Source organism: Necator americanus, chromosome X (genome assembly GCF_031761385.1).
Source record: "Necator americanus strain Aroian chromosome X, whole genome shotgun sequence".
Lineage (NCBI taxonomy): Eukaryota > Metazoa > Nematoda > Chromadorea > Rhabditida > Ancylostomatidae > Necator > Necator americanus.
Window position 1 is genome coordinate 17,733,753 of NC_087376.1, and position 26,951 is coordinate 17,760,703.

Genomic DNA, 26,951 nt, shown 5'->3' on the forward strand with positions numbered 1-26,951 from the left:
AGATTTGATACGACTCACAGTTTTTAGTTTGATGGTGAGAGATTGTTCCGTGGGCTAGTCTCTTTGTCCTGGGTCCAAAGTGATAACAGTTTGAACGCGGGAGATATTGTTTTTCTTGTGAAACACCAGCCGCTGGTATAACCAGCTTCATGCACAAAGAGCGTACTGGCTCTCAGATTCGATATGTCGGCATGGCTTTGAATAGTAACGTCTCGTCATCGGAAAGGTTCGAAAAGAGGAAATGTTTTGGTTTGCCGTTCAGATGTTCACCGTGGGTAGAAAGAAGATGCCAGAGTGTTGTACAGCGGGTGAAGTGTAGTTGGGGAGGGCTCAACACTGCTCTGAATGAACTGTATTCTTAAGCGCAAGAACGCAAAAAAAAAAAAAAAAAACATGAGAACTGTTCTTAATTGGCAAATGGCTTTCTCAGTTGAGAAACCGATAGTCCATTAACCGACAGGTCATTGCTGGAAGTGGACACCTGAGTCAGCCAAGCCCCTAAAGAAAACGCAAGAACCTTCCATGATGTGTATGCTAAAGCTATTAAGAGAGAAAAAGGAAGGTATAGATAGAACTGCTAAAGATCTAACTTTAGCAAACTCTCCATACAGGCTTACTGGATGTGAATAGCTAAGCTACATCATGTAGTACTTTCAGCGAAACTGAAAATGGCCTGAAAGAACAACATGAATTGCAGAGTGCGGCTCACAGTAACCACAGATTAAGGCGTCGAGTAAAACGTGCATTGTTTGCGCCCCAAAAGACACTCACCTCTACGAAACTGATTTATCGTGAGGCCATATAACGATCCGCAGCGCAATAGCCTGCTTATGCTACTAATTGCTGCGTAGCGCAATTAACGGTCGCCGATGTGAGTCATTTTAAGGATGAGCTGTGGTGAGAGCTCTGGGTATGTAACGATGCGCCTCCCATTTATGAATTTAAGCGAAACCTGCATCAGTGTTCACAGACGAATCACTGGCGAATCTTTATAGGCTGCAGAACAACATGATGAAGTTCGCGTGGAGTTCTGTCCGCAACACTCGGAACACGAACGAGAGCATTCCCTTCTTATAATGGACGCCACGTCCGAAGTCTACATTGTATCGCTTTTGAAGAAAGCGATAGAGACTGAGGTATGCAGACGGGGCTCGACTGCAATATGAATAGGGATATCAGGTAAATATTTATGCAGAGAATTTATGTCGCATGATTAACACGAACGAAGTTATAGTACTATCCCCCCTAGGAACGAGGTGGTAGACACAACGTCGACGTGGAGTCAGTGGCGGTGTGAGTTCGCGAGAGCAATCCGGATGATGGAATTATGTTGTATACTCCAGTAGTCAACAAAACTAGTGAGGAGTTAGCACTAGGTATCTTTTTTCTGTGCATGATTTTTAACTGTAACACAGAATACTCAGTTCTGCACCACTTTTATACTTGTCATTACTCCATTTCAAAAAGTATGGTTGGGAAAGTATGGATCATGTGCCATCTGCGTGGACAATACTTTTATTCTCACGCCCTACTCCTTGAGATTGGTATCAGTAGTTGTGGCAGATTAGTGGGATATGGGACTACCAGCAGCGTACCTCTTATCCCACAAGTTAGTCCAACTCTTTTAATCACTCTAGTGCTATCAGAGTCATTCCTTGTGCACTGTGGTGGCTGAAAATGATGTCGCGCTCTTCAACGAAATCAATGACGTTCTTGCCAGCTTCGAAACATTCTTCTTCATAATCGACGATACGATACGATACGCGTGAAAAATTGTCAATTGTCATTCTTCTACTTTGCATGAAATCCCATGCGTGAGCGCGCGCAGTGCACAATTTACTCGACGCCTAAATGTGCGGCTGTAAGTGCTATCCTCCAATGGTTTCCGTTATCCGCGTCTGAGTTGTAGGAATGGTCCCTGCATTCCATGGATATTTTTACGTTGTTTTTTTTTTTGCGCTCCAAGTGCAGGATGAATACAGTTCAATCGGAGCCGTTTTGGGTGCCATTCCCCCTACTCCATTTTACTCCCACAAAGTCGCATGGTAGAGTGCTTCACCGCGAACGTCGTGACGCGGAGGCGTTCTCAAGCAGTAAGCTGATGTTGACCTTACGAGTTTTTCGAAGCTTTCTCCAGATATCGTGATGGTCATTGTCAATTCTACTATTTGCTATTAGAGTAGTTGGGTAATTTTCAAGTGCACTCTGTCTTTATTAAATCCTAAAGCATTTTCGACACACTACGCATTGTCACTCGCGCTGTCGTGTTAAGTGGTATGGTTTCTGGTTGTGGTATTTGTCTGAGTACCTTGGTTTTCCTTTTCTGTAGGTGAAAGGTTACCTTGTATTTGAGATAGTCGAAGCACATTTTTCGAACGTGGGTTTGAAGTCTGGTCTCGATGGAAGTGTGGAACTAGCTGTTCCGATCGTGCATGAATATTCTGGCACTCATATCTAAACTTACACCCGGCTGCGGGAGGCTCCGCCCCTTGGACCAATGCTAACGCGTCGCGAAATTCAAAATGGTACATCGAGTAACTACTTGCTCTGTTGATTCAGAGAAATAAGCTTAGAGAAAGGTAGAAAATGAGTACATTACGGTGTTTCACGTAGTCTTACCTCAGAAGAAACGAGTAGAATATCACAACAAACTTTAATCCAAAAAAGAAAGGAGGTATGAACACCGAATTTCAAATCGAGTAAGGGATGGAATTGGAGCTTAGGCGTTTCGATCCTTATCATGCAGCTAACGACGATTACTTCAAGTAACTGCATAGTTAACATATTTGCTCTTTCTCTGTCCAGTTTTCTTCTCATTTTTCCATTTGCTCTTACATTGTTTTCCTTATTTAAATTGTATTTTCATTTCCTTTCATCTTTTGGATCATCTCTGTCCTACTTGTCTTGTTTCTCCGTTCTACTTTTACCGTCTCACTGTCTTATTGTTTTCTCTTAATTGATTTAAATTGATTTAATTTCCATTTTTCGTCTGTGCAAAAGTATGACTACTCGTGCTACCGAATTTTACCACTTTCCTCAAATCTCTGCTAAAGAAACTAACTTAGAATCAAATCACAGCAATTGAGGAACTTCGGCCATCTTGCTATTACATAGTACATACGGATGGCAGAAAAATGAAAGACCTAACGTCGTTTTTTCTCCTGTTACTTAAGCTAAAACAGCAGCGAGGTTAAAAGCTGGTGTTCAGCTACTGTGTCAATACTTGATACCGTGGGGATCAAATGAAAATGGTAGTGAACTTAATTATGTTGAAAGAAGTCCGCCTGCAAAAAAACAAATAGAATGAAAAGACAAATCAAGTAAAACAGGGATCTAAAGGACGAGAAAGGGAATGAAAATCTAAAATAAATAAGCGATAATAATAAATAAGGAGATCAATGCATAAACAAGTGGAACAACGAGAAGAAAACTGGACAGGGGAAGAAAAAAGATATAGGCTACGTAGTTACCTGAAGTGATCTTTCTCAGCTGCAAAGATCAAAAAACTCAAATTCTAGTTTCATCCTTTACTCAGTTTGAAATTCACAGATCATACTCCTTTTCTTTCTTCGATTATGGTTTGTTGTGATATTCTCCTCATTCGTTTTCTGGTAGGAGTACGTGAACCACCGCAAAGCAACCTTATTTCTCTGATATAACGGAGGAAGTGGTTACTCGCTATAGTATTTTGAATTTCGCGGCGCGTTAGCATTGGTGCAAGGGGCGGAGCCTCCCGCAGCCGGGTGTAAATTTAGATACGAGTGCCTACTGTAATAGTATTGTGGATATCTTGATAGCTGTCATCGGTTCTTGACTTCTCATATCTGTTCTAATAGAATTATTTGTGTTTGTTTATAAACACATGAAGTGTAATATTGTACTATTCCTTAGTTCTCTTTCTAAGCGGGAATACTTTAATTGTACCTATCATTATCTGATAATCGATTCATTAAGCATTTGACAAGAATGATGGAGAAAGTGTTGGAAGAAGCAGAATTATGTGGTGCTCTCTGTCTTGCCGGCAGAAAAATGAAGGAATTTCCCAGTGTGCTGTCTACAAAATACGATCTCTCCGACCTCGTTTCTTTAGGTGGGCCAAAATTTCTGATAATTATTGTTTTCTGTTGTTTTATTACACAGCGGTGGCGTAATAACTAGGTCAGAAACGTAGGTGTCGGTGTAACGTGAGGAGTAAAGAAATGCATTATTTCTGACAGAAGGAGCGGACACTTCAAAATGCTTCGCTGAGACTATTCGAAAGTAAAGTGCATGCTGGTTGCATATTTGGCATCCGTTTCGCATAGTAACAACGCTTTTTTAGGACTGCAGTGTTTATGCAGTTTTGTAAATGTACCCAAGTGTATAAAATTGTGTTCAAAGCTTACTGTAGATGTAGTCCTCTGCATACGTTTGACGTGAAAACATCAGTGACGCAAGTATCGAACCTCGCAGATCCTCTTCATGACAAATGGAGTACTAACGTCGGAAGAAACTAGCTTGCGTTTATTGTTACGCTAGCCTACGTCTTTTCCGCTATGCACACTACTTCAAAATCATTATTGAAGGAAAGTAAACTAGTAAACCTGTTGTGGTAAAATGTAGTTGGGGAGGCACTCGGTGGCGCCCTTATTTATCGAAGTAAATGATTAAATCAATCGGGGCCCTATGACCTAAGCTTTAGTCTTAGAGGATCTATGACATGTAAGCTAAAGTTATTAAGAGAAAAAATCAAGTTAGAGCGTCGAGAAATAAAGGCGCCACTGAATGACACCCCCAACTACACTTTCCCCAACCTGTTGTGTGTTCTAAAAGTACACGTTTTCTTGTCTTTCACTTACTTGCGATGCGAAGCCTAACTTAACCTTAACTATAATCAGGGAGTTTCATAAACTCTATCTACTTGTGTTCTATTTACATTTTGACACGGAGTATTTTGTTGTCTTGAGAAGAACAAGATGATGCTAAAACTACGCATATGGCTCGTGTCAGCAACGAAAAGACTGATAAGAGGTTTGGCTGTTTAGCCGTTACAGGCAGAACTATGACTGAAATCGCAGGAATTGTTAAGCGCAGCACTGAGCTTTCATCGCGCTGCAAGATTATCTCTTACTTCCTATTCAAGATGAGCATCAGTTTTAAAGTTGTTTTATTTTTTCTCCGAGTCTTTTTCCGGTTCAAAGTAACTGCTTTTGACATGTTTTAGCGTTCTCTTCCAAATATCGGCTGTATGTTATGATGAAAGTCACACTTTATAAAAACGTTGATAAATATAATCATGTCATAATCGCCATAATCATGCAGCGCGATGAAAACTGATAAATATGTTACACTGGATGAAAACATTCAGTTTCAGTAGAGTAGCCAAACTCTCGGTTTTCGCCATAGAGTCGTGAAAGATGTTTGACAGGTTCTCCGGCGGTGTTGTATTTTTCGGTATTTTCTCAGAAGGCAACAAGTCAAATTAACAGTTGGTGATGGTCCTGAGATTTAGCATTCCAAACTTCGTGTCTTTTCCTTCTTTCTGAGGGAATCGAAAGCTTTGATGGGGCGATGGCCCGATATCTTCAAAAATTTCCGGACAACAGCAGCGTGAGCATCACATTTAAACGGTTTTTGAAAATCTGAGTACGAGTAGGAATTTTTCAGCGCTTAGATTGTGTATCGTGCAAAGATCTGAGGATAGTCATGATGGTTTCGTACTGATTTATCACCATTTCGAAGACAATAAAGTAAGTTTTCTTCAGGAACCTATTCCGTTTTCAATCGGCATCTGTTTGGCTGTACCACTGCTAATTTCTCCATAGTGTTCCTTTTTTTTTAAATACTTTATGATATCGTTTAATAGCACAACTAAGATCTGGGAGGAAATCTTCACATGTGATTATTTTCTATGAGCGACCACAAGAAATGGAACCTTAATCAGTTGCTGTGCACAATTTTTATTGTGACGAAAATGGGCAACGAAAGAGTGCAAAAGCACAATACCATTTCATGGGAGTCTAAGAAAAAATGAAGAAGAGAAAGTGTGTATCGTAACAACGATGGTGGTTCGTCACTGCAGTTAAAGGCGGCGTATCGCGGATGTTGATAATCTCCTCGAAAAGATAGGATTGGAGTGTAGATCACGAGCTTGAGCAGGATCACGCCCAGTTTCCTCTAGTCGTCTTGAAAAACGTCCTTCGTGTTCGAATTTCTCTGCGAAACAGAACATAAACGCAGAACGAATGAATAAGCTACAGAGTGGACCAGAGAGTGTACAAGGGTGGCGGATTCTAAGGTGTCTCGAAGGAAAATTCGAACTTGCGGGTTATCTCCGCCGTTTTTCAGGACGATTAGGTGGAACACTCGTGATCTAGACCCAACACCATCGTTTCGTGGAGAGATCACAACATCGTCAGTTTCATAGTGCAGTGTTTCTGAGTTGCTTGTTTGCGTAGCCCATTTTACTCTCTAGCCACTTGAGACGACGTCGTTCGAGAAATGTTAAATGTCTACTGTATTTGAGTTTTCGAAGTGAACTGTAGATACCATGGTTGTGGCACGTAATATTTTGATGTATCGGCTAAAAAAATGTCACATCTCCAATGTCAATGCGTGATATTTTCTCTCCTCTGGAGGTTCGGCCAAATACAGAGAACCGTATAAAATTCATCCTGGATAATTAAGCAAAAACCGTTCCCTTTAGACCGCTGTCATTGTAACAGTAGGCCATATGAGTGTTATCGCGTTTGTAGGTGGTAAGAAGGAAATGTTAAGAATCTCTCAGCGAAGCTGAGACCTACTGTACCATGTTAGTCGCCTTTTTAGCGACGTTGAGAGTACACCGAACCACTAGAATCTTAAGTAGCTGATGGAGATAGCTACAGTCTTAATAAAAAGACTGGTGCAATTGTACAAGCGGCTGTGCTTGAACTCGCACAGTGGAAGTAGCAACTGGGATCGTAGTGGGATTTTTATTCACATTGCAACAAGCGAGGGTCCGATCGCAGCTGTCAGCTCCACCGCGCCACTTCGTGAGGAGCTGCTTGCGGAATTGCATCTGGCTTCGGTTTGTTCTGACCGGACCATAGGAAATAGCGCTATCACAAAGCGGCATCAAATGAATTGGAGAGTCTACAGGGAAAATATAAAGTTCGTAAGATAGTAGACGAATATAAGAACTGCAAGAGTAAGTCGGAGAAAAATCATAGAAAAAGGGAAGAAGAGTTGCCGCTTTAAGCCGATGTTGCAGAGGACAATGATCTAATTTTCATGATAACGACAAAACTAGAGAGACTGAAAATATGAGAACTAAAGAAGGTCGTCGCTCTTATATCGCTCTGAAGTCGCTCAACTATACTATTGAGGCCAGAAACGTTCGAGGTGAAGACGGCAAGCGGAATAACGTGCATTGTGCCGTTTCACCAATCTGCTCACAAAAAGTAGTACTAATTCAGGACTGAGTACCTATGATGCAGGTTCTAGTTTATCGACTAATAATACAATTCTATCCTCCTTGTTGAAGTTCTACAGTACCTTCTAGGGTATTATGCCATCTTTGAGGCTCTAGTGAAAAACAGTAAAGAGCTCGATGTAGCGGAAAAAGAACTTAAAAAAACGCCTTGAAGGGTGGTGCACTAATATCAGCGCCCTAACAAATCATTGTAAGTAGTAGCTCACAGATTGTTAAGGAAGTATGAGAGCAACGATCCAGTTGGTAGTTGTTTGAAGATATTCGACGGAATCAGAAGACTGGAATGATCTCTACAGTAGATCGGAATAAGAAGTTGCTATCCTGTGTGGCCGCCAAAACAGGCGTAGAACCGATCGAAGTAGGAGAACAAGAGCAGGATCATGCAATCAAAAGAACAGCATATTAACTCGCAACACATTTATAGGAATTGATGTTTATTCTGCTACGGAGGCAATCATCAACCATTCGCTATACAGAATGGTCAACGACCGAAAGGCGGGCTGTAAAATTCTTTAGAAAAATTGGAGCCGCTATCGGTTCGAAGTTCTGTGGGAAATCATAGTAGCTCAGGTTGCCGAAAGTCAGGTTACACCAAACTTAAACAGAAACATCATAACAGCTCATGTATTAAAGAGAAAGCCCGAGCAGTTGAAGTTCCAGCAATAAACTCATCGAAGGCAGCAATGCTAGCCAGAACCTCTTTACGGACCAGAACTACCGAAACAGCAGACTAAGGAAAACGTTTGCGCGAAGATTTTAAAGAGACTTTAACAACTAAGCATACGAAGCGCTGAGTCCTCGTAAAGGAAAACAAATCCTTCAAATTCCTTGCCGACAAATATATAACTTATATAACTGACGGTTGACAAAATTTGGGATACGACTACTCAGGAATTATAGAAAATAAGGTCCTTCTTTGTTTTTCCTTTTTTTTCTTTGACGAGACCTCATAAGGAATGTATCACCCGAGGAGGGCTAAAACTGTGAAACTGTGTGCATCTGAAATCTGTTATATGTCTAGTCAAAACTACAGCATACAGGGATGTAAAAGCCACGAAAAACGTAATGTTTGACGCTTCTTCAAAATGAAGGAGCTAAATCTAAACGGCATCATCCAGAAAATGTCTTTTGTCAATAAAATAAATGATAGCTGCCCTTCTCAACATTCAATGTGTGGCACCGAATCCGCATATATAGAATTTCGATTAATAGACGCACACAGAGATAGATACTGATTTTTATGGCACAAAATGTTAGTCGGCCATCAACGAAGACAATGTGACTGTCGAATATAGATACAGAGGATTGTCTTTTTGCAGAAGAAACAGGTGCAGTAAAAATATCTTTGCCTACTTGGCTTCTCAAAACCCAGAACTAACCGCGGAAATTGCCAATAATTACATCTACTAATGAGGTCTAATACTGGTGACAACTATCGCATGCAAAGTCAAACCGCAATACTTTGGGGGAATAAGAGGAATCAAAATATCCTTCAAGCGAAGTCGGCATGAATCGAGTCCATCTTAAGCTCATGGAAAGTAAACTTAACCATTCCTTATTGTGCCAAACTCTAACAAGTGCCAATAAAAATATTAGGAGTTGAGGTCACAGTAATGTCGACAATTTTTACCTCATTTTATTTTTTTTTCCAAATGGTGAATGACTGTTGGTCAACGCCTAGTTCTTGGGCAACTCCTCGGGTTGTTTTAAGCGGATCATCTTCGATGATTGTCTTCAGCAAGTGGTCTTCAACTTCAGAATGACTTTGCTTACCTTCAAGACTCATCATCGCAACGAAACTTTTGGAACCAATACGTATCATGCGTTGATATTCCGACCTGTCTCCGTTGCAGACCTGACCAGTTTAAACTCGTAGATTTGGTGAAAATCTTGCCTGGACATATTATCTTCTAAGTTCAGGTACTGATAAAATACTGATTCTCGTTCAAAATCACTTCGGAACTAATAACCGCAACAAATTGCGCTGCAAAACGCTACGCGGCTTCTAATATTAAAGATGAGTGTAACTGAAGCAAATTTGTAGTGGAAATAAGGCAACGAAAAACGGGCATTATTTTTGCACCAACCTGATAGCGTATGTAGCACAAGGTCGATGTATGAGCAACGCTTAAAGTCAGTCAGTGTTATTTGTTGTTCGGTTTCTCTAACACTTACCCGACATTTTATTTTACCTCGAAGAAAAGTCCTCACAAAACTAGGCAGGTATTTCATGAGCCGAATAAAGTAATTTTATGAGCCAATGGGTCTCACAAGTTCCCCCGTTGTTGGAGTAAAATTCGTGATGCGACAGATCGCGGACTTAGCTGGGGACTGAAGAACTCTGCTCGAGTAAAAAGTATGAGATGACTACTATAAACTAAGCAAAGAAGTGGACCAAAGAAAGATGTTGATTACTAATACTTCACTTTTGCATTATTCTGTATTTATTATTTATTGATGTCAAAATACGTCCCGCCACCCATAATAGCACACCAGAAATGCCTCCGTTTGTTTGCAGATGCAAGTAAGGCCGCTTCGTTTGCTGTTCTAATTGCAACCCTTTTCCTCTGGCTTCTGTTTGTGGACTACTCGATGGAAAAATGCGGTTATCACCCCAAAAATGTGTAAAATGTAGTGGCTGTGCAATTAATTATAGATTAATATAAATTATCAATGATAGCTTTTATATTAAACCACCAAGTACATTATACGACATTTGTGAGAACGGTGGAACAGAAACGGTAGCTACTACTACACTCAATGTAGTTAGAGAAACCGAACAACAAATAAAACTGACTGACTTTAAGCATTGCTCATACATCGACCCTGTGCTACATACGCTATCAGGTTGGTGCAAAAATAATGCCCGTTTTTCGTTGCCTTATTTCCACTACAAATTTGCTTCAGTTACACTCATCTTTAATATTAGAAGCCGCGTAGCGTTTTGCAGCGCATTTTGTTGCGGTTATTAGTTCCGAAGTGATTTTGAACGAGAATCAGTATTTTATCAGTACCTGAACTTAGAAGATAATATGTCCAGGCAAGATTTTCACCAAATCTACGAGTTTAAACTGGTCAGGTCTGCAACGGAGACAGGTCGGAATATCAACGCATGATACGTATTGGTTCCAAAAGTTTCGTTGCGATGATGAGTCTTGAAGGTAAGCAAAGTCATTCTGAAGTTGAAGACCACTTGCTGAAGACAATCATCGAAGATGATCCGCTTAAAACAACCCGAGGGGTTGCCCAAGAACTAGGCGTTGACCAACAGTCGTTCACCATTTGGAAAAGATTGGAAAGGTGAAAAATTTGAACAAGTGGGTGTCGCATGAACTGAGCGAGTCCCAAAGAAACCATTTTTGAGATCTGCTCAACGCTTCTGTTACGCAACAAGAACGATTCATTTCTTAATCTGATTGTTAGGTGCGATGAGGAATGGATCCTTTACGACAAAAGAAAGCGTCCTTCTCAATAGATGGGCAAGGATAAAGCTCCCAAGCACTTCCCGAAGCGAAAAATGCACCCGAAGAAGACCATAGTGACTGTATAGTGCTGTGCCACAGGTGTAATCCGCTACAGCTTTGTGAAACTTCTTTGCCCGGTTAGTGAACAGAAAGGACTCGATTCTCCTACATGACAATGCCCAGCCACACATTTCAAGGGTGACGCTACTGAAGTTGAACGAGTTATGTTACGAGACTCTGCCTCAGCCACCATATTCGCCAGACTTTTCGCCTAACGACTATCACTTTTTCAAACATCTGGGCAGCTGCTTAACAGGGAAGATTTTCCAAACACATTGATGCCGAAAACGACATACGGAAGTTCGTGGACTCCAAAAACTCGGACTTTTATGCAGCGGGAATAAGCAAACTTGTATCTCGTTGGCAAAGATGCAATGGTTCTTATTTCGATCGATAGAGTAGCATTTGAGACGAGTTATAGCGTTTCGAAGTGAATGCTTGAAAACGCGCATTATTTTTGCACAAATCTAATAACAGCAACGTATTTTCGCGCAAACCAATCCTTGACTGAATTGATCAAGGTTTTATCATATTGGAGCATGTAACTATGTTAATCGACTGATGATAGCATACATTCCTCTACATCCGGGCGTTCCTTTCTAGAATTCGTCCATGACTTTATGAAAAACGAACAGCTTGTCGACTTCACGTTTGAATAAGCACTCTTATATCAGTGCCGATACTACGCTACTCATCTAGAGCAAAAAAAGCAGGCCCAATCTTCTTGGCAACAATTAAATACGCTACGTTTATTGTCAAGTTGGTTCCCACTTGGTGGGAAAAATGATCAGAACCTGTATTGCAAGAACCAATCAAAACCACTATTTGCAGGTGAATCATTGGGCATCAAAAAATCCTGTAACATGTCTGGAATTTAGATTTGCGAATCTTGGAGATAACTTGTTCTGAAAGGTGCCTTTCATTGTATGTTTCCAGAAGCATTTGTCTTCCTTATCACAGCCGAGATGCATTGAGTGACTCATGTATCCGCACTGACGACTATATACAATTAAGAGAACGTTACTTCAGATTAGTCATACTGTAGTTAGAACAACGTCTGGAAGAGCTGCGGGAACAATTGGGTAGGACTGAAACTGCGATTCTGTCGTGTAGCAGTCATAGGTGCTTGTTCATTTGGCAAGCTCAGTTTGCATGCTTGAGTTTGTAGACTGACCGAACGAACATAGATTCACCGCTGCAGCGTTGAACACTACTGCAGCTACTGTAGCGATCCTCCCAGGTGCTGAACAGTGATCTCTAGAAGGGTTTCTGAGACGAAGTTGATCGTCCACTTTGGTCGATATCGTAGAGCTTCAAGTTTATCTATGCTTCTACTACAATTGTGGGTGCAATTGCAGTTTGGTCGTTATCAGGAGATATCAGGAATGTGAACGTGAACTTCTGAGTGACGCCACTGAAAACTTGAAACTGAGCATTGAAGCACACGAATGGTTTGGATGTGAGGTACCGATCCTTCTTTCTACACAAACAATACTGGAGAGTTGTTCAGGCAGTGTTGGGGATATCATTGCTAGAACACATTGGTAGAACAGCAATCATTGTTAGAGCAAAGGAGGTTGGACGATTGTAGTTGGGATTTTTCAATCTGCTTTCATTCTCTTCTATGACTTCGAAGACTCTTGCCTTCATCGTCGAGATGGAGATTAGTTTTTTTTTCTTCGTGAGCTTGATGAGGCTAGAATTCTTGAGGTCAGAAACCTTTTTTTTTGACAGTGATCTTATCAAGTTTAAATTGGTTCCACATTCTGAGCAAACTTTCCTTGTGGATTTCTCTATACGAAGAGAAGCAAAAAAAAAAAAGCTAAGAAATGCCGACAGATTTTTATAACGTTTAGATACAGTGCTTGAGTTGTGACCAGCATATGTATAAGTTAATGAGTTAGTTAGTTGTAAGTATATACACGTAATACTGAGGGTTCTAGAAGGGTACCCTGAAGTCACATTCAACAATTCGAAATGGTCTTGACTCTGAAACCATATATTTTATGAGTTAAGAAGTGAGTGGAGCTACGAAAGGAGGGCTTTGATGTTCTAAACGGAGTACGCAACCTCCTAGGGATTCTTGGATACGGATAGACGTACGCGTGATCGAAATGAGTTGTCTTAGGATTGAAAGAGTGTGTTCTTTCCCACAATGCCGCCTTTTGATATGAAATTCTTGCATGTTGGGTTTGGATAATTCCAGGTCTTCTGGCACCTGAATGGATACTTTGTGTTGTATGTAAAAGTCGTATTCTGGGTACGTGTGTAATGTCTGATGGTCCCATTTCTCGTCCTGAAAGATCCGTTTATTGCGAAGTCGCTTTTGTAGCACACCATATCATTGTTTCTCTGTTCATGTTTAGTTCATACTACTATCTATTTGTTCCTAACACCAGAAATAGATGATACCATGGTGAGAATTTGGGTGATGTTTTACACATTTTTGGGCCAGAGCTCCCACTCAGTACTCCATCCTATTATTGGACCACCTGCAGGAAGGTTTGCTTTTGTTAAGAAGTTGTGCTTCGGGACCAGATCCATTTACTTGAGAGAGAGAGAGAGAGAGAGAGAGAGAGAGAGAGAGAGAGAGAGAGAGAGAGAGAGAGAGAGAGAGAGAGAGAGAGAAAAGCGAACTGTTGACGTTTCTCGCAAAGTCAAGCACAGCCATTTTGTTTGGTTGCTGAATTTTGCCAATCTTCCGTAATTTACGAGCTACGGTAGAATGACACAAAACTAGCATGCGTGGCTCCTTTCACAGCGTCTCATACCTTGTCGATATTCTCTTCAGTGGATGACCCTACCGCTCACAATTGTAACGAATGGTCGCCGTTCTTGAGTTCAGCGAACCTCGTTTCCTAAGAGATGATACTATTCCCTTGCATAATACTTGGAATAGATTGCCGTAGGCCCTACTTTCAAGACAAAATTGTGATAGAGAAGGAAGAGTGACTGTCATGATAACCACAATGTCATCCAAGGAGCACACTAATGTGTAATACGGACAAGGCGACTGGAGTTGCAGTGCAAACACGATGCAGTTGCGTAAGTAGCCAGTCGAAGAAAGCGTTCGGAATCAAAGAAACCATCGCGAACTGCAACGAGGAACATAGCAAGAGTTTTCCCTCGCAACCATCACGCTTCACTGCGTCGCTTCCAGCAGTGTCGCTTACGCAACTGCCCTGTGCGCGATGTCGTTTTGACTCTACTCTATGTCAGTGAGTGTGTTTCAGGTTCAAAAGGTGCACCGCCCTTACCATCCCTCATCAGCATCCGCTAACTGTAACAAGTATAAACATAGGCGGGACTTTCAGACTTTAATATTTGTATGAAGATATGAGAGTGCAGATGTGCATTACCTTTATGAGGATAGAAAACCAAAGACATAGAATAAAAAGAAGACAGTGGATCCCGTACGTCCAAGTTTATAGTTTTCGAAGACGAAGAAGTTCAAATCTGCTTCCGCTTACATTATATCACTATGCTTACGTATTGAGAAGAACTCTGCTGAAATATATATGCATGGGCGAACGGTGCTACATGCTGGTGATCTAATTAAGGTAAATCGATTGGAGACAGTTAAACGTTGCTGAATTTATTGATAAAAGTTAAACCTGTATTTGCTTTACACTTAGGAATCAACGACTCTTTCGTCTAAAAACTAGTAGTGATTAGTAGTACGAAATAATAGATTTTGGGAAGTCCAATTTTGGGACGTTTTGGGAAAATTCACTCAACTAGCTTGGAATTGCTGTCTAAGGCAAGAGTAGTACAGGTGAATTCCGTAGAAATGCAGTAAATTCCGAGGTTTCTTGCGAAATTGTTTAATGTATACTTTGCTTTTTCCACTTATATTTCCATCAGCTGGCAAAGTCAGCTGCAGACTTTTGTCATTTTAGACAGTTATATATAAGCATTTCCGAAATGTGCATGCTAAAATTTTTGTTCTATCTTTTTTTCCTACAACATTTTTCTTCTTGCAATTGCTGTTTCCACGCTGAAGTGTTATTAGATAAACGCATTTTGACCCAGAGACATGAGTGACTTTCACTGTTGGAAGCATCGAGTAGTGAAATAGAAGCACTTTGAAGTAGTAACTTCGAAGAAGTTTGTGAACTTTGTTCGTCTACGTTAGCCTCACTGCGTGAATTTCGTCAACTGAGTTAAGTAGAAAAAATAGTTGATGCATCTTAAATTGTATACCCACGTTCAGATATACACTTTTTGATTTCTTGAAATTCTTGCTAAGTGAGAAATTGCATTGTGGATCATGTGCGCTGGGCGAACGTTCTGTAAACTTGTATACACCTAGATTGTACTACCTGACCACATTTTAAGAACGTAGATGTCACACGTTTCGTTACATGTACACACGTTTCGTTACGGTACAGGCGTATGAATGGGCTTCCAGCTCGAGTCTCTTACGATCTTCATGAAGATGTTATGCTTAGTGTCCCGCTAAGTTTTTCATTATTTAGACGATAGAATATCAGGAGCCTGTGCTCTTGGTCTTCTGCGTCGCTGCAAATCTTTAAAATGAATTGTTCTGTTTGATACGTTGTCGTTATAATTGTTGTACAAAGCGACGTTTCAGGTTTTTCCCACTTTCTCCTTCTTCATCCTACAAAATATCGGTTGGAATTTCCTGCTCTTTTATACTCTTCCTCTACTATGGCAGCACAACGGATTGACTGACGAAACCGCAAAAAGTTGACTTATCCTGAGATTACCAGGAAATTTCGTCTTGCTAGTGTGTCTCTTATTTCAGCAGTACTTTGAGGATTTATGCAGTGAGATAACTAAAATAAGACGAATTTTTCGCAACAATTGGTGTTTCGTGCAAATTTCCGGGACTGAAGTTTATGAATGGATAGGTCTTGCCTCTAAAAACAATATTTGAGTTGGACTTAATTCCGTTTCAATTTTATCAAACATTGAACAATCAAATCACAAGTGTATTAAAGACAGCGTACCACGAAATATTCTATGCTGGGATCCTTTCGAGAAAAGATGCCAACATAGAATATTTTGTGGTATGCTAGGTAGATCACGAGTGTGAGCAAGGTCGCGCTCAATTCCGTTCAATCGTCCTGAAAAACGGCAGGGAAAGGTTTTTCCTGTTCGAATTGTCCTATGGGACACCTTATAAGGATCCGGCGCGTTTGCAAGGCTAGCGTTATAAGCTGTCTCGTGAAAAAAAAAACTCGAAGACCAAGTCCGTTTTTCCATACAATTAGAGGGAATCTACACGCCTAACCGTATTTTTTCGTGCAGAGATCCCAACATCCCCAATTTCGTGGTATGCTATTTTTGATCATTGAAGAAAGTTCGAAATGTTTAGGAGCGTTCTGGAGACCTGGCTCAAAACTCCTCTGTAATCTTGTTTCTGTTTTTCCCACTAGATGGGTGTAGCGTAGCGCAATAGCGAAGGCGTAAATGATCAGCGCTACCTCTGTTCCGCCGCTGATTGAATATCGTTGGAAGTCAATCACACCTTTTATTTCTCCGGAGTCATTAAAGAGATACTAAATTTGTACTGAAGGCTAGATATAGCTGCTGGCCCCGCAAGCTTTTGTATGGGCTGTGTGTATTTTCATTAATTTGTTCTATTCTGACTTGATGTCAAACCCAGAGGAGCTAATTGACCCCGATGCCTTTAACTTTTTTAATCTTGCTGTTTGGAAACTCCATCATGAATGCGCGCACGAAAACTGGTGGCGCAAACTTGTGTAGGAGAAAATATTGTATTGTTTTAAGTTAAAGTAATCAAATAAAGCGAGCGGAAATGCGTAAAAATCCATAAGATCTGTATTAATTGTGTAGGTATCCATATGTCGCAGAGGCTGTTTTCACCCAACACAAAATTTCCAGTCCAAAAGAAATTGCGAGGGAAAATAAAAATGGGATCGGTAGATTTTGTGTTTTGAAGGGGATTTCCTGCCTTAATAAATATCCGCGAGAAGTTTTTATGAGTGCCCTTTCTTGTAAATACCGTCTATTCTATGTACTCTGGGTTGGAGAAATTGTGGATGACACAGTAGCTTGTCAGTCATTGTCGCCAGTATCTCCTGTGGTGCTTCCTCGTTCTCTTATTCTCCTTTCGGTTTACGGGTGAGCACAGATGTTGCTACTGCTTTCGAGTGCGAGTGGATCGGACTGACAGTGGAAGTACTTTTTCCCATGAGCGCTTCAGTCAAGTTAGCCAAATTCTGGGTGTAATTTTGATGTTCACGTATTGTTTAGTGCTTCGCGAGCCTAATTCCACCACACTATCTCGCTGTTCTGCTCCCTCGGTACATAGAACAAGGTCTTTCGTTAACTCGCTGCTTCAATAAACCAAGTTAGAGCTGTTCTTATCACACATCGACAAGTTACTGCTTCCTATAGTAATATGGTGTGATGTTTTCGTATACTATCTCTCTTGTCGATTTGCACTTGCTTTTGTATACTTTCAGATCTCAGCGGGAACCGGCTAAGCGATGTTCCTGCGTGTGTCTGCGAGTCGCGTTCACTGGAATCATTGCGTCTTCGAGACAACATCTTGCGAAGTATTCCTCTGAATATTTTTTATCTACGTTCGCTAACTGTGCTAGATCTAAGGTGGTTATTTATACGAAAAAAAAGTTAGTACTTCAAGCTTTTTCCACTGTGAATATGACGAATTGAACCATCTTTTTTGGGATTATCTTTGCCTATGAGATGTCCCTTTCGATTCCATGAAAAAGTGTGAAGGGGGAGGAGGCGGTCGTTAGGTATTTTTATATAATAATTATAATATGTATAATTTGTTTCTTGTATCTGCTGCCTGCAACTCAATAGTGAATGCAAAGAATGTAGACTCTTTTACTAGCTTGATGGGGGTCGTCAGGTACCCACACCCGAATAAGTGAGGCTGTCGGTAGGTCAGAGCAGGCATACCTTGGATTAGCTGTGATCATTAAGCCACGCCCATCCATCACCACTCACTTGGACCATGCGCCGTGTTTGTATTTAAAACATTGTTTGTTTCTATATGGTAGGGTTTGCTTCTAGGAGGGTTCAAAGAAAAAACTAACAACGTAATGGCGTAACGTAGAAGGTGGAAAAGCGTTAGAAAATGAAAATTCTGAAAGTGAAGCAGAAGCGTAAAAATTCCCAAAAGAACAAAACAACATCAAAAAACAAAGCTGAAAACATTTCAAAATTTTGAGCTTTGTAGTAGTTATTGCGTAGCGGTTGTAGTAGTCGGAAATTTTTTGATACCTTTATACCAGACGTAGCTACTTGCGTCCCCGAAGCAGAAGATAAAATCTGACTTTTTCCCATGCTACCTTTCACTAAGTTTTTTTTTTCTAAAATACCATTTATACAATGTCTTTTTTGTCGCTCTTCTCGCATTTCTTCATGTCACATTTATTTTTTTTAAAGTCTGTTCCTCTAAAAATCTCCTCTATTATTATATAACCCTTTATCTCATTGAAACTGAACTCTTACATCTTGTTTCCAAAGATGTACCTTTTTCAGCAAATCAAAAAACTGTTGCCTGCATCAGCATACAACGGAACATCCACCATTGATCGACTTTTTTGAAAATTCTTTCTTTTCGTCATCAATTTCCTAACAAACTAATTTGCAAAAATCCTTTTTTTATGCACCAAGCACGAACTTCCTCGCATTGTTTTTAAGAACTTCTTTGACAAAATCTATAAAGTGGTTTGTTTGTCAAAATGCGAATGCTTTAGTCAAGCGTGGAACTTTTTGAACCAGCAAGTGCACTACGGTACATTCGGAATCGTTTTCATCAGCTCACACTTTGATCAAATTTTGAACTGGATCTGTGTGTCCGTTTTGGGCTGACTTGAATTCATCGAGCAAAAACTGTTCTTGATTTGACGCTACATTTCTTGCTTTGACAGCATTTGTGCGGATTGTTTAAAATCAAACTAAATAAAATCTTACAAAATACGTTCGTGTTAATCGATAGATCTTTTTCTTTATCTTCTTGAGCCTCGAAACTTAAAAGTTTCGATTTTTTTATTTTACACAGTATAGCATACGATTATTTTCTACTTCCGGCATTTCGTGTGCAGTCGTTATACATACGTATATGTAAACGATCGATACTCCGCACAACATCAATAGCGGAGATAGCCTGCCCCTGCGAGGCATGTTTCGCACCTTATTAACCCTTTGACGACAGCGCGGCTCAACGGTGAGCTGCGCTTTTTTGGTTGCGTGGGAAAATCCAGCTCAACGGTGAGCCGCACGGTTTCCAACGATTATTTCCCGTGACTTCATAATTTTTTAAAAGTTTTTTGTAATTAATTGGTTTATTATCTTCGAATAAAATCACACACAACATGGGCATGGAAAAAGGTTTCTATCTTTTGAAAATAAGAAACAAATTCAAGCGTTACTTGCAAATCACACTTTTTGTGCATTCTTCAGAAACATCCTATGCAAAATTGGCTTTTTCATTCACTACAAACAATCCAATAAAGTTTTTGATCTCAGCGGCATATGTGTAATTAAATTTAGGATCCTTTCCTTTGCTTTGTTTACTCGTTTCTTCGACAATTACTGAGAACATTTCCTTGTCCAAATATAGCTCGTAAAAATTGATTGAATTGTGACAGCTACGTGACTGCTCATGTGGACCAAATTGATGAGAAAATTTCCAGTCATCGTGATTTTCTGCGTCGCTTAACCATTCCTCTGTTCGCTCTCACCATCTGACACCGACAATCTCTCATTACTTCTCGAATCTTACTCCTTATCCGCAAGCAGCACTAACGCATCATTGAAGATAGAACCATTTTCTGTAGTTTCTTAATTAGATTCATCGAGTAATCTTTTAAAACTGTTCTCTAAATCTTCTACCTCAGATTCGTCCATCTTTGGCTGCTAAAACTCACGTAACTGTATGTAAACAGAATGAATGAATTTAAAAAAGTCCTATAACAACGCGATTAGCAACAAATACAAGATAAATTATGTAAAAAGGCAAAAATTTGTACACAGGAAAAAAAAGTGGTAACAGTGGGACAACGTCGCTCAACGTTGAGCCGCGGCTTCACGGTGCCCTAAAACGTGCCTGTCCTACGTGCCAGACACGCACAAACGTGCACTGTCGTCAATGGGTTAAAAGGTGAGGGAGACTGATGGGCGATGTGATGGGCGGGGCATAGGACAAATACAGCGCAGTGTTCTGCCGATACCATTAAAGGCATCACCCCACGAATTTGAGGTGGTACGCATTTCAGGTGGAGTATTCTTATACGCGATAGTAGATTATGGAGAGGGGGTGATTCCGTCCATTTATTCCTAATTGCCGTAAAAAACGGCCCGGAAGATGCGGCGTGTGCACACGGTTGGCGCGCTCCAATCTAACTTGTAGAAAATAGCGCGCCAGAACGCTCGAAGCCGTATCTTCCGGACGGAATTACCCTCTCTTATTAATCTACGATCCTGTATACGAATACTACACCTGAAATCCGTACCACCCCAGAGTCGTGGGGTGATGCCTTTAACTGTGGCGCAGCTCAATTAACGGTCGCCGTTGCCATTTCTCCTTAGGGTAAGTTGTCGCGAGAACTGAGGGTACCTAACGATCCGCACGCCTTGTTGATAGCGATACATTCAGAACCAATTTCCGTCGTTTATGTGTGAGCAGTTTTCGTTTGATTTCTTTAGAACTCTGACATTGTTTCTAGCAACAACAAAATCGTCCACCTGCCCTTGAGTTTATTCGAGTTGCCTTTGGAAATCGTACTCCTGAATGGAAATCGCTTGGATTCTATTCCTCATGAGATTCGTCAACTTTCATCTACTCTTGCAGAGCTAGTCAGTATTTTTGCATGCCTTCTTTTTAAAAACATAATTATTTAATATATTTCGAAAGTGCTTTCACCGTTCAGAACTAGGAGAAGTGCGAGAGTTTACGATTAATAAAGTGTTGTTCAGGACCTAAGTTGCAACTTGTTGAGAAGCATCCCTGTTGATATTGCACTCTTGAAGATGTTACGTGTCTTGAACCTGCGTCGTAATTTGCTCGAACAATTTCCTTCAGGTTAGAACGTTGGTTGTTGAAAAATTCTCTGACGGAATTATGAATGTCCTTGCCATATGCACCCTAAAACATCCACGCATAGAAGCTCTTGTCATTGACTAGTTCTTCAGAATTATGTCGTCTCTCTTTGCATACACTGGATTTGTCGTGTAACCGACTGAAACATTTGCCTCCACATATTGGGAAGATGGGATCTCTTGTGGAGTTCCATATGAGGCATAATCCCTTGCAATTTCCACCAGCAGATCTCATTGTTAAGGTGACTTATTATTTCTTCGAACAAAAAATAAGAACTAAAAAGTACGGCTACGTCTATTTCACATAGTCCAGATAGTTGTCGAAAACAACTGCTGCTTACAACAACTCTACAACAAAATACTCAGTGTTCTAGCTATCTGTTCTACTTGTCCGTTCGCATCTATTCCCCTCTAATTTTGTAATGGAGTATAGTTTCGAGCAACCTTTTTTACATACGAGGAGGTGAGAAAGTGTGAGCTGGAGAAATTGGCGATTGCAGAAAAGTTTACTGGGAAATAAACTGCAGCTGTCTTAGTGGAGGCAGCACTTCTTCAATTAGGAAAGCGAAAGGAAAGAGTATTGCAGCAGGGATAGGGAATGATTGTTAAGAGCACAGTCGAGCTTGTAGTTAGAAAAGAACCCTGCTGAAAACGAACCCCTATAGAAGACTTTCCAGAAAACGACCCCCTCATCTTGTTCTTTCCTCTGTTGTTTTATAGTATACTCGCTCACAGCAATGAAAAATTAGTTATAATAAACAAAACTAAAGGAACAAGGAGAACGGGACGCTAAATAAATAAATCAAAACAGTACAGTGTAGCAAATATTAATAAATACTACTATGTTGGATACAACACCATTTTCACACAATCCTATTTGTACACAGTTTTATTCATCGACAATGAAAACGCACGGTTTAGTGTCCCCGCCGGAATTGTCCCATTTCTGCAAAGTGGAAAAAGCGACCAATTAAGAAGCAGAACGCATTCTAAAAGCATTTCTCCACTATTTTCAACTTCCTACGGAGAGTTTCACTCATTGACAGTGATTACAGACAATGAATAGTTCGGTCCCCGCCTGAGTCTTGATTTTTGCAAAACTGGGAAAAATTTATTGGCCGGGACATTTTACCGGCAGTTTTCTGAAATTGTGTTTAGAGCACTGTTCGCCGCATATAGGTGTTATTTAGAGTTCATTTTAGCGATTACAACAATGCCCTGATTGGAAATTACTGCTGGACTGGTGGGATTTTGTTAGCATGAAATAAACATGAATAACGGACTACATACGACACGGAGGAAGACGAAGGTGGCAGCATTTTGTAAAGAAAGATTTGCGCTATAGAAGAGTTAAAATATCTTTTTTAGGGAATCCCTTTCTTTGAAGAATGGTTGAGAAAAAGTTGGGAAATTTAGCATTTTTCTGAACTTTTTCTTAACTAACTTTAGAGAGAAATAAATTCATCTGAAGACGGTAAAAGTGAAAAGAATTCTCTGCAACACAATCCTAATCGAATTCATTTTTATAAATATTTAGCTGAGTTATTGGGCTTTGTTTGATGTCATACAGATTTGGGTACGCGTAGGCGGAAACCTGAGATTTTGCACTTTTCGCGTTGCGAGGCTAACTCGGTCGAAACATTTGATGCCTTTTTTAGACAGAGCACCAAGGACAACCCTTATCTGCAAATATTGGTCTCTGTAGGTGTTCAGGTTCTCTCAAAAGCTATTTGAGAAGAACTCGGAAATTTGAGGCAAAATTTGGAATTTTCTTAACTAGGTTACATAAGAACTAAGAAAGCTAGAAGCACCGCACTATACAGGAATATAGAAAATGTCTCTCTCTACGAATTGCTGCCAGGTATATCGCATGAAATTCACCTTGAGCCCAGTTATTGAGAAACTCGTGGAGCCTACATTGTACTAATTTTATCCTTAATCCCGCCTCTATATCACTCAGTAACTGCATCGTAATTGCTTTTTCGATTTGAGAACAGTGCTCTTTGGACTCTCTTACACTAACTACAAAAGTCCCACTTTACTCGCGGGATTGATCCCTGTCCGCCGCAATAAGGACACATCACGTTGCACCACCAACTCTTAGTGATCTGCTGATGTTCATCAAAATACTTTTCCATAGAGTACGTAACACATTTTATTGGTTGTAATGAAGGAGTGCCGAAGGCAATGTTTAAGCTAAGAAAGAAATCAAATTTGTCTCCTTTGGCCTCTTAGCTCATTATGAAATTATCGCTGGTTAATTCAATTTCTGTTATATCATGATCATGATATATAATAACGAGCTTAGTCCGTGTGTGTGTGTGTGTGTGTATGTGTGTGTGCATGTGTGCGTTTGTCTGTGTGTCAGGTAATTCGAAAAAGGCTATAAAATGAGTTGCGACGGGTCCCGCGGCATCGGATTGGTGCGCCGGCGCCAGATAGCTATAAAATGGGCTGCGACGGGTCCCGCGGCATCGGATTGGTGCGCCGGCGCCAGATAGCTATAATATGGGCTGCGACGGGTCCCGCGGAGTCGGATTGGTGCGCAATAACTTCGTGTGCATGACGCAAAAGATAGATGGTTGCAGCAGTTTGATAGCAGTGGTCACTGGACGCTTTGCTTTTCACCTTTAAGACTCCTCCGCGTGTCTATTTCCTTCTTCATTCGCCTGAAGTTGATAGCATGCCGTTCTCAGAAAGTGGAAACACGCATGCAAACGGCTGCTTAAATAGTTACAAGATGTTTATGTGATCTGTGAACGTTATCTTTATCAGTAAGATGATGTCTTTCACGTCATTTTATGCCAAAACATCGTTCTTTGATAACTGTATGGGGAAAACAGTAGGAAACCCATATTTCGAGTGATACTTTTAAATTTTGCCTATGATATATTGATAAGGTGTGTTTGAAGCTGAAGCTCGAATGTTCTCCAAATGTAGAACTGACGAGTTTAGAAAGAAAACTGTGAAATCTTTCGCTTTTAGTTATAATATAAAAAAGGAAGAAAGATTGTTGGAGATACACAAATCCAATTTCATAGAAAACGGCAGTAATATTAATTTTCGCTGATCAGTAAAGGGGAGCAAAGCGAACAGCACAGAAAGTCTGAAGTCCGGCTTTAGCCGGACGTTCAGACTGGTATATAATAACGGGCTTATTCTGTTAACATGTTATTTGTGTTATCTGTTGTTCTCTCTCTCCCTCTCTCTCTCTCTTTCTCTGTGTGTGTTGTATCAAATTGTTTTTATTTTATATTGGTATCGAAGGAGTGTTTGAAGCTAAAGTTTGAATATTCTCCAAATGTAGAAATGACGGGTCTAGAAAGAAAACTGTGAAATCTTTCGCCCAAATTTATTTTAAAAAAGAATACTTTATAAAAAGACTTCATAAAAAAAAACTTTATAAAAAGTTAGAAAAGCATAATTCTAATTTTGCAGGAAATGCTAGTGCTAATAATTTTCATTGAACAGTGATGGGGAGCGAAAAGAGCACCACATAAAGTCTGATGTCCAGCATTAGCCTGACGTTCAGACTAGTAAAACAGTAATGCAGAAATTTGTAATGCTTCGATTTGACCGCTATGACAGCAAGTCAATTTCTTAGGAGGGTCAAAGATTTCATTTAGCCGGTGCAATAAAAGCACTTTGCTTTCCATATCATTATCCTCACAACTTCTATTATATTATTTATAATGTGCTATATTTATTCCATTATTTGATGGTTTGTCCTCAAATAGACAGTTGATTGTGGACACCGAATACTCAGTCGTTTTGATTTCTTTTCTCATACTTAGTATTTTTAATTTTCTTTATGGATTTTTTAAACAATTCACTTTAAAGCAGGGCCGCAACGATTAGTTCGGAACGCATTGTATAATTTACACTCTTTTTTTTTGCCTTCGTACTCACGACTCATCGTATTTATCCTAATCTCGATGTCTTTCTTTGTTAAGTACTTTTCCAAACTACTTTCGGACCAAAAGGTGCGGAATTATACTTGAAAAAAAAACAGCAAAATCTTCATAAAGTACTTCTTACTATCTATTTTTTAAAATGTATTGCATTCCTTAATATGTGTTTATTTAGAGTCGGCTGTCCCCTTGTCTTTTTTCTTTGCTCTCTTCATTTTTTTTTCTCCTCTTCTGACAAGCCTTACGATCCCCTCCTGCTCCGACACCCCCCTTACGAACTTTTAGGAATTCTCAACGCAAGGTTGAGCCTGGTTATGAGAGGTGAAGGAAGCAAGCGGTAAAAAAATAGCACAAATAAATAATGATGGTGATTTGGCTAAGGCTTAATGATTCTTTGAGTGCTAACTTTTCAACTGTCTGGAATTTGTTTATAGCTGTTAGAGAACACGTAATCGCATATCTTGTTTTCCAGATTGTACGACATTCTTAACCAGTCTGAACGTCCGGCTAAAAGCGGACTTGAGACTTTTTCTAGTGTTCGCTTCGCTGGCCTTCAATCAATAAAAGTTAACAGTAGTGACATTTTCTGTAAAATTAGAATTGCTTTTTCCTTATGAATGCTTTCTTCGATTGTTTCCTCAAAAACTTGGACAGATTTCATAGTGTTGTTCCTAAACGCGTCTGTTCTACATTTTGAGAACATTCAAACTTGTTTGTACATCCTTGTTTCTCTAAAACCTCTATATTTTGTAAAAATTATTTGAAGTAAGAGTCTCTTTTTTTTCTTTCTCTTTTTTTTTCTCAGCAATTAGCACAGAACGATGTGCTAACATGAAAAGACGTGAATATCACAGCCGTACTTATAAAGACAATGTTCTACGTCAGATGACGCAAACTCTTGGCTCATTCGTTCTACATGTTGCCAATCTGAGACAAACGTACTGAGAAGTAGATACGCAGACGAGTCGTAGAGGTGAAACGCAACACGTGCAGTTTCCACAGCTATGAAACGGTTCAGAACGTCTCATTTATTTCTTGCCAACTAAATAAGAAATAACTGTGCGAGACTACTGCGCTACGGCACACCAACTACACACCATTGGGCCCTTCTTACCCCGTTTTATCGCCTTCTGGTGCCGGTGCTCCATTTCGACGACGTGGGGCCCGTCTTCCTTTCTTCTTGGAATTTCGTGACTAACACACACGTGACAGAATGAGCCAATAATATAGCATGATAGTTTGCAAATTTGGAAGTGTACATTCACATAAAAGTTTATTTAGCCTCACTAAAATATGACAGAAAATAACTTGTCTTATCAAAGGACAGAAACTAGCTTGTCTTCTCAGAGCCAACATATGTGGCTGCACAGCTCTGGACAGTGGTCCAATGGTAGTGCGCTCGTCCACCAAGTGCGGTGCGATGGTTCGGTCCTCACTTATGTGGGGTTTTGCATCATTATGGAGTATTTTTGTCACACACACACACACACTTGTTCTACTTACAGTTATTATATAGCATAAATATGGTTAAAGAGGTAGAAAAAGTAACTGAGAAGTTGTGAAATGGTAGGAAGAGGTTAAGGTATTTGTTCACAATAGGTTCAATGTCAGCGGTATATATGTTGCGCTGAAAAAAGAGAAAAAAAAGTTGTTGCGTGGAAACTGACAGAGTGTCCGTAAATTGTCGGTAGGTCCCATTTAAGAAGAAGAACTCACACACCACTGTTGGGACTACTGATTTATAAGATGTCGAAGATGCAGTACAATAAAGTTGACTATGAGGCTACGCTGTATAATTCAGCTTTGAACCAAATCAGTATTAGGAATGCTTAATAAGATTGATACGGAAGTTAAGATTGTAGGTCGTAGTACGAGAGAGAAGCAGATTTGATTCTATATTTTTTCACTTTTGTGAAGGCAGCACTCATGATAAGATTCGTTATCTATTTTCTCTTACAGTCCTTCAATAATCCACTAGTACCCGAATGCTGAAAAAAG

At 40.1% G+C, this 26,951-nt stretch overlaps 1 protein-coding gene across 4 annotated transcripts; it reads left to right on the plus strand.

The window, feature by feature from the left end:
* Positions 1-149: 149 nt before the first annotated feature.
* RB195_023870 (uncharacterized protein) lies at positions 150-25,443 on the plus strand (the record flags this gene model as incomplete). Of its 4 annotated transcripts, XM_064211454.1 has the most annotated exons (9): positions 150-308; positions 824-871; positions 996-1,136; positions 3,955-4,090; positions 17,433-17,577; positions 20,670-20,799; positions 20,920-21,025; positions 21,136-21,284; positions 21,356-21,457. In XM_064211454.1, the coding sequence occupies 9 exons, from the start codon at positions 150-152 to the stop codon at positions 21,455-21,457; spliced, it is 1,116 nt and encodes a 371-aa protein (XP_064067332.1). The 4 variants fall into 4 exon arrangements, with proteins under 4 accessions (XP_064067332.1, XP_064067333.1, XP_064067334.1 ...); XM_064211452.1 differs by lacking the exons at positions 150-308; positions 824-871; positions 996-1,136; positions 3,955-4,090; positions 21,356-21,457 and adding exons at positions 10,599-10,753; positions 12,351-12,441; positions 17,221-17,317; positions 25,426-25,443; XM_064211453.1 differs by lacking the exons at positions 17,433-17,577; positions 20,670-20,799; positions 20,920-21,025; positions 21,136-21,284; positions 21,356-21,457 and adding an exon at positions 5,492-5,625.
* Positions 25,444-26,951: the final 1,508 nt, after the last annotated feature.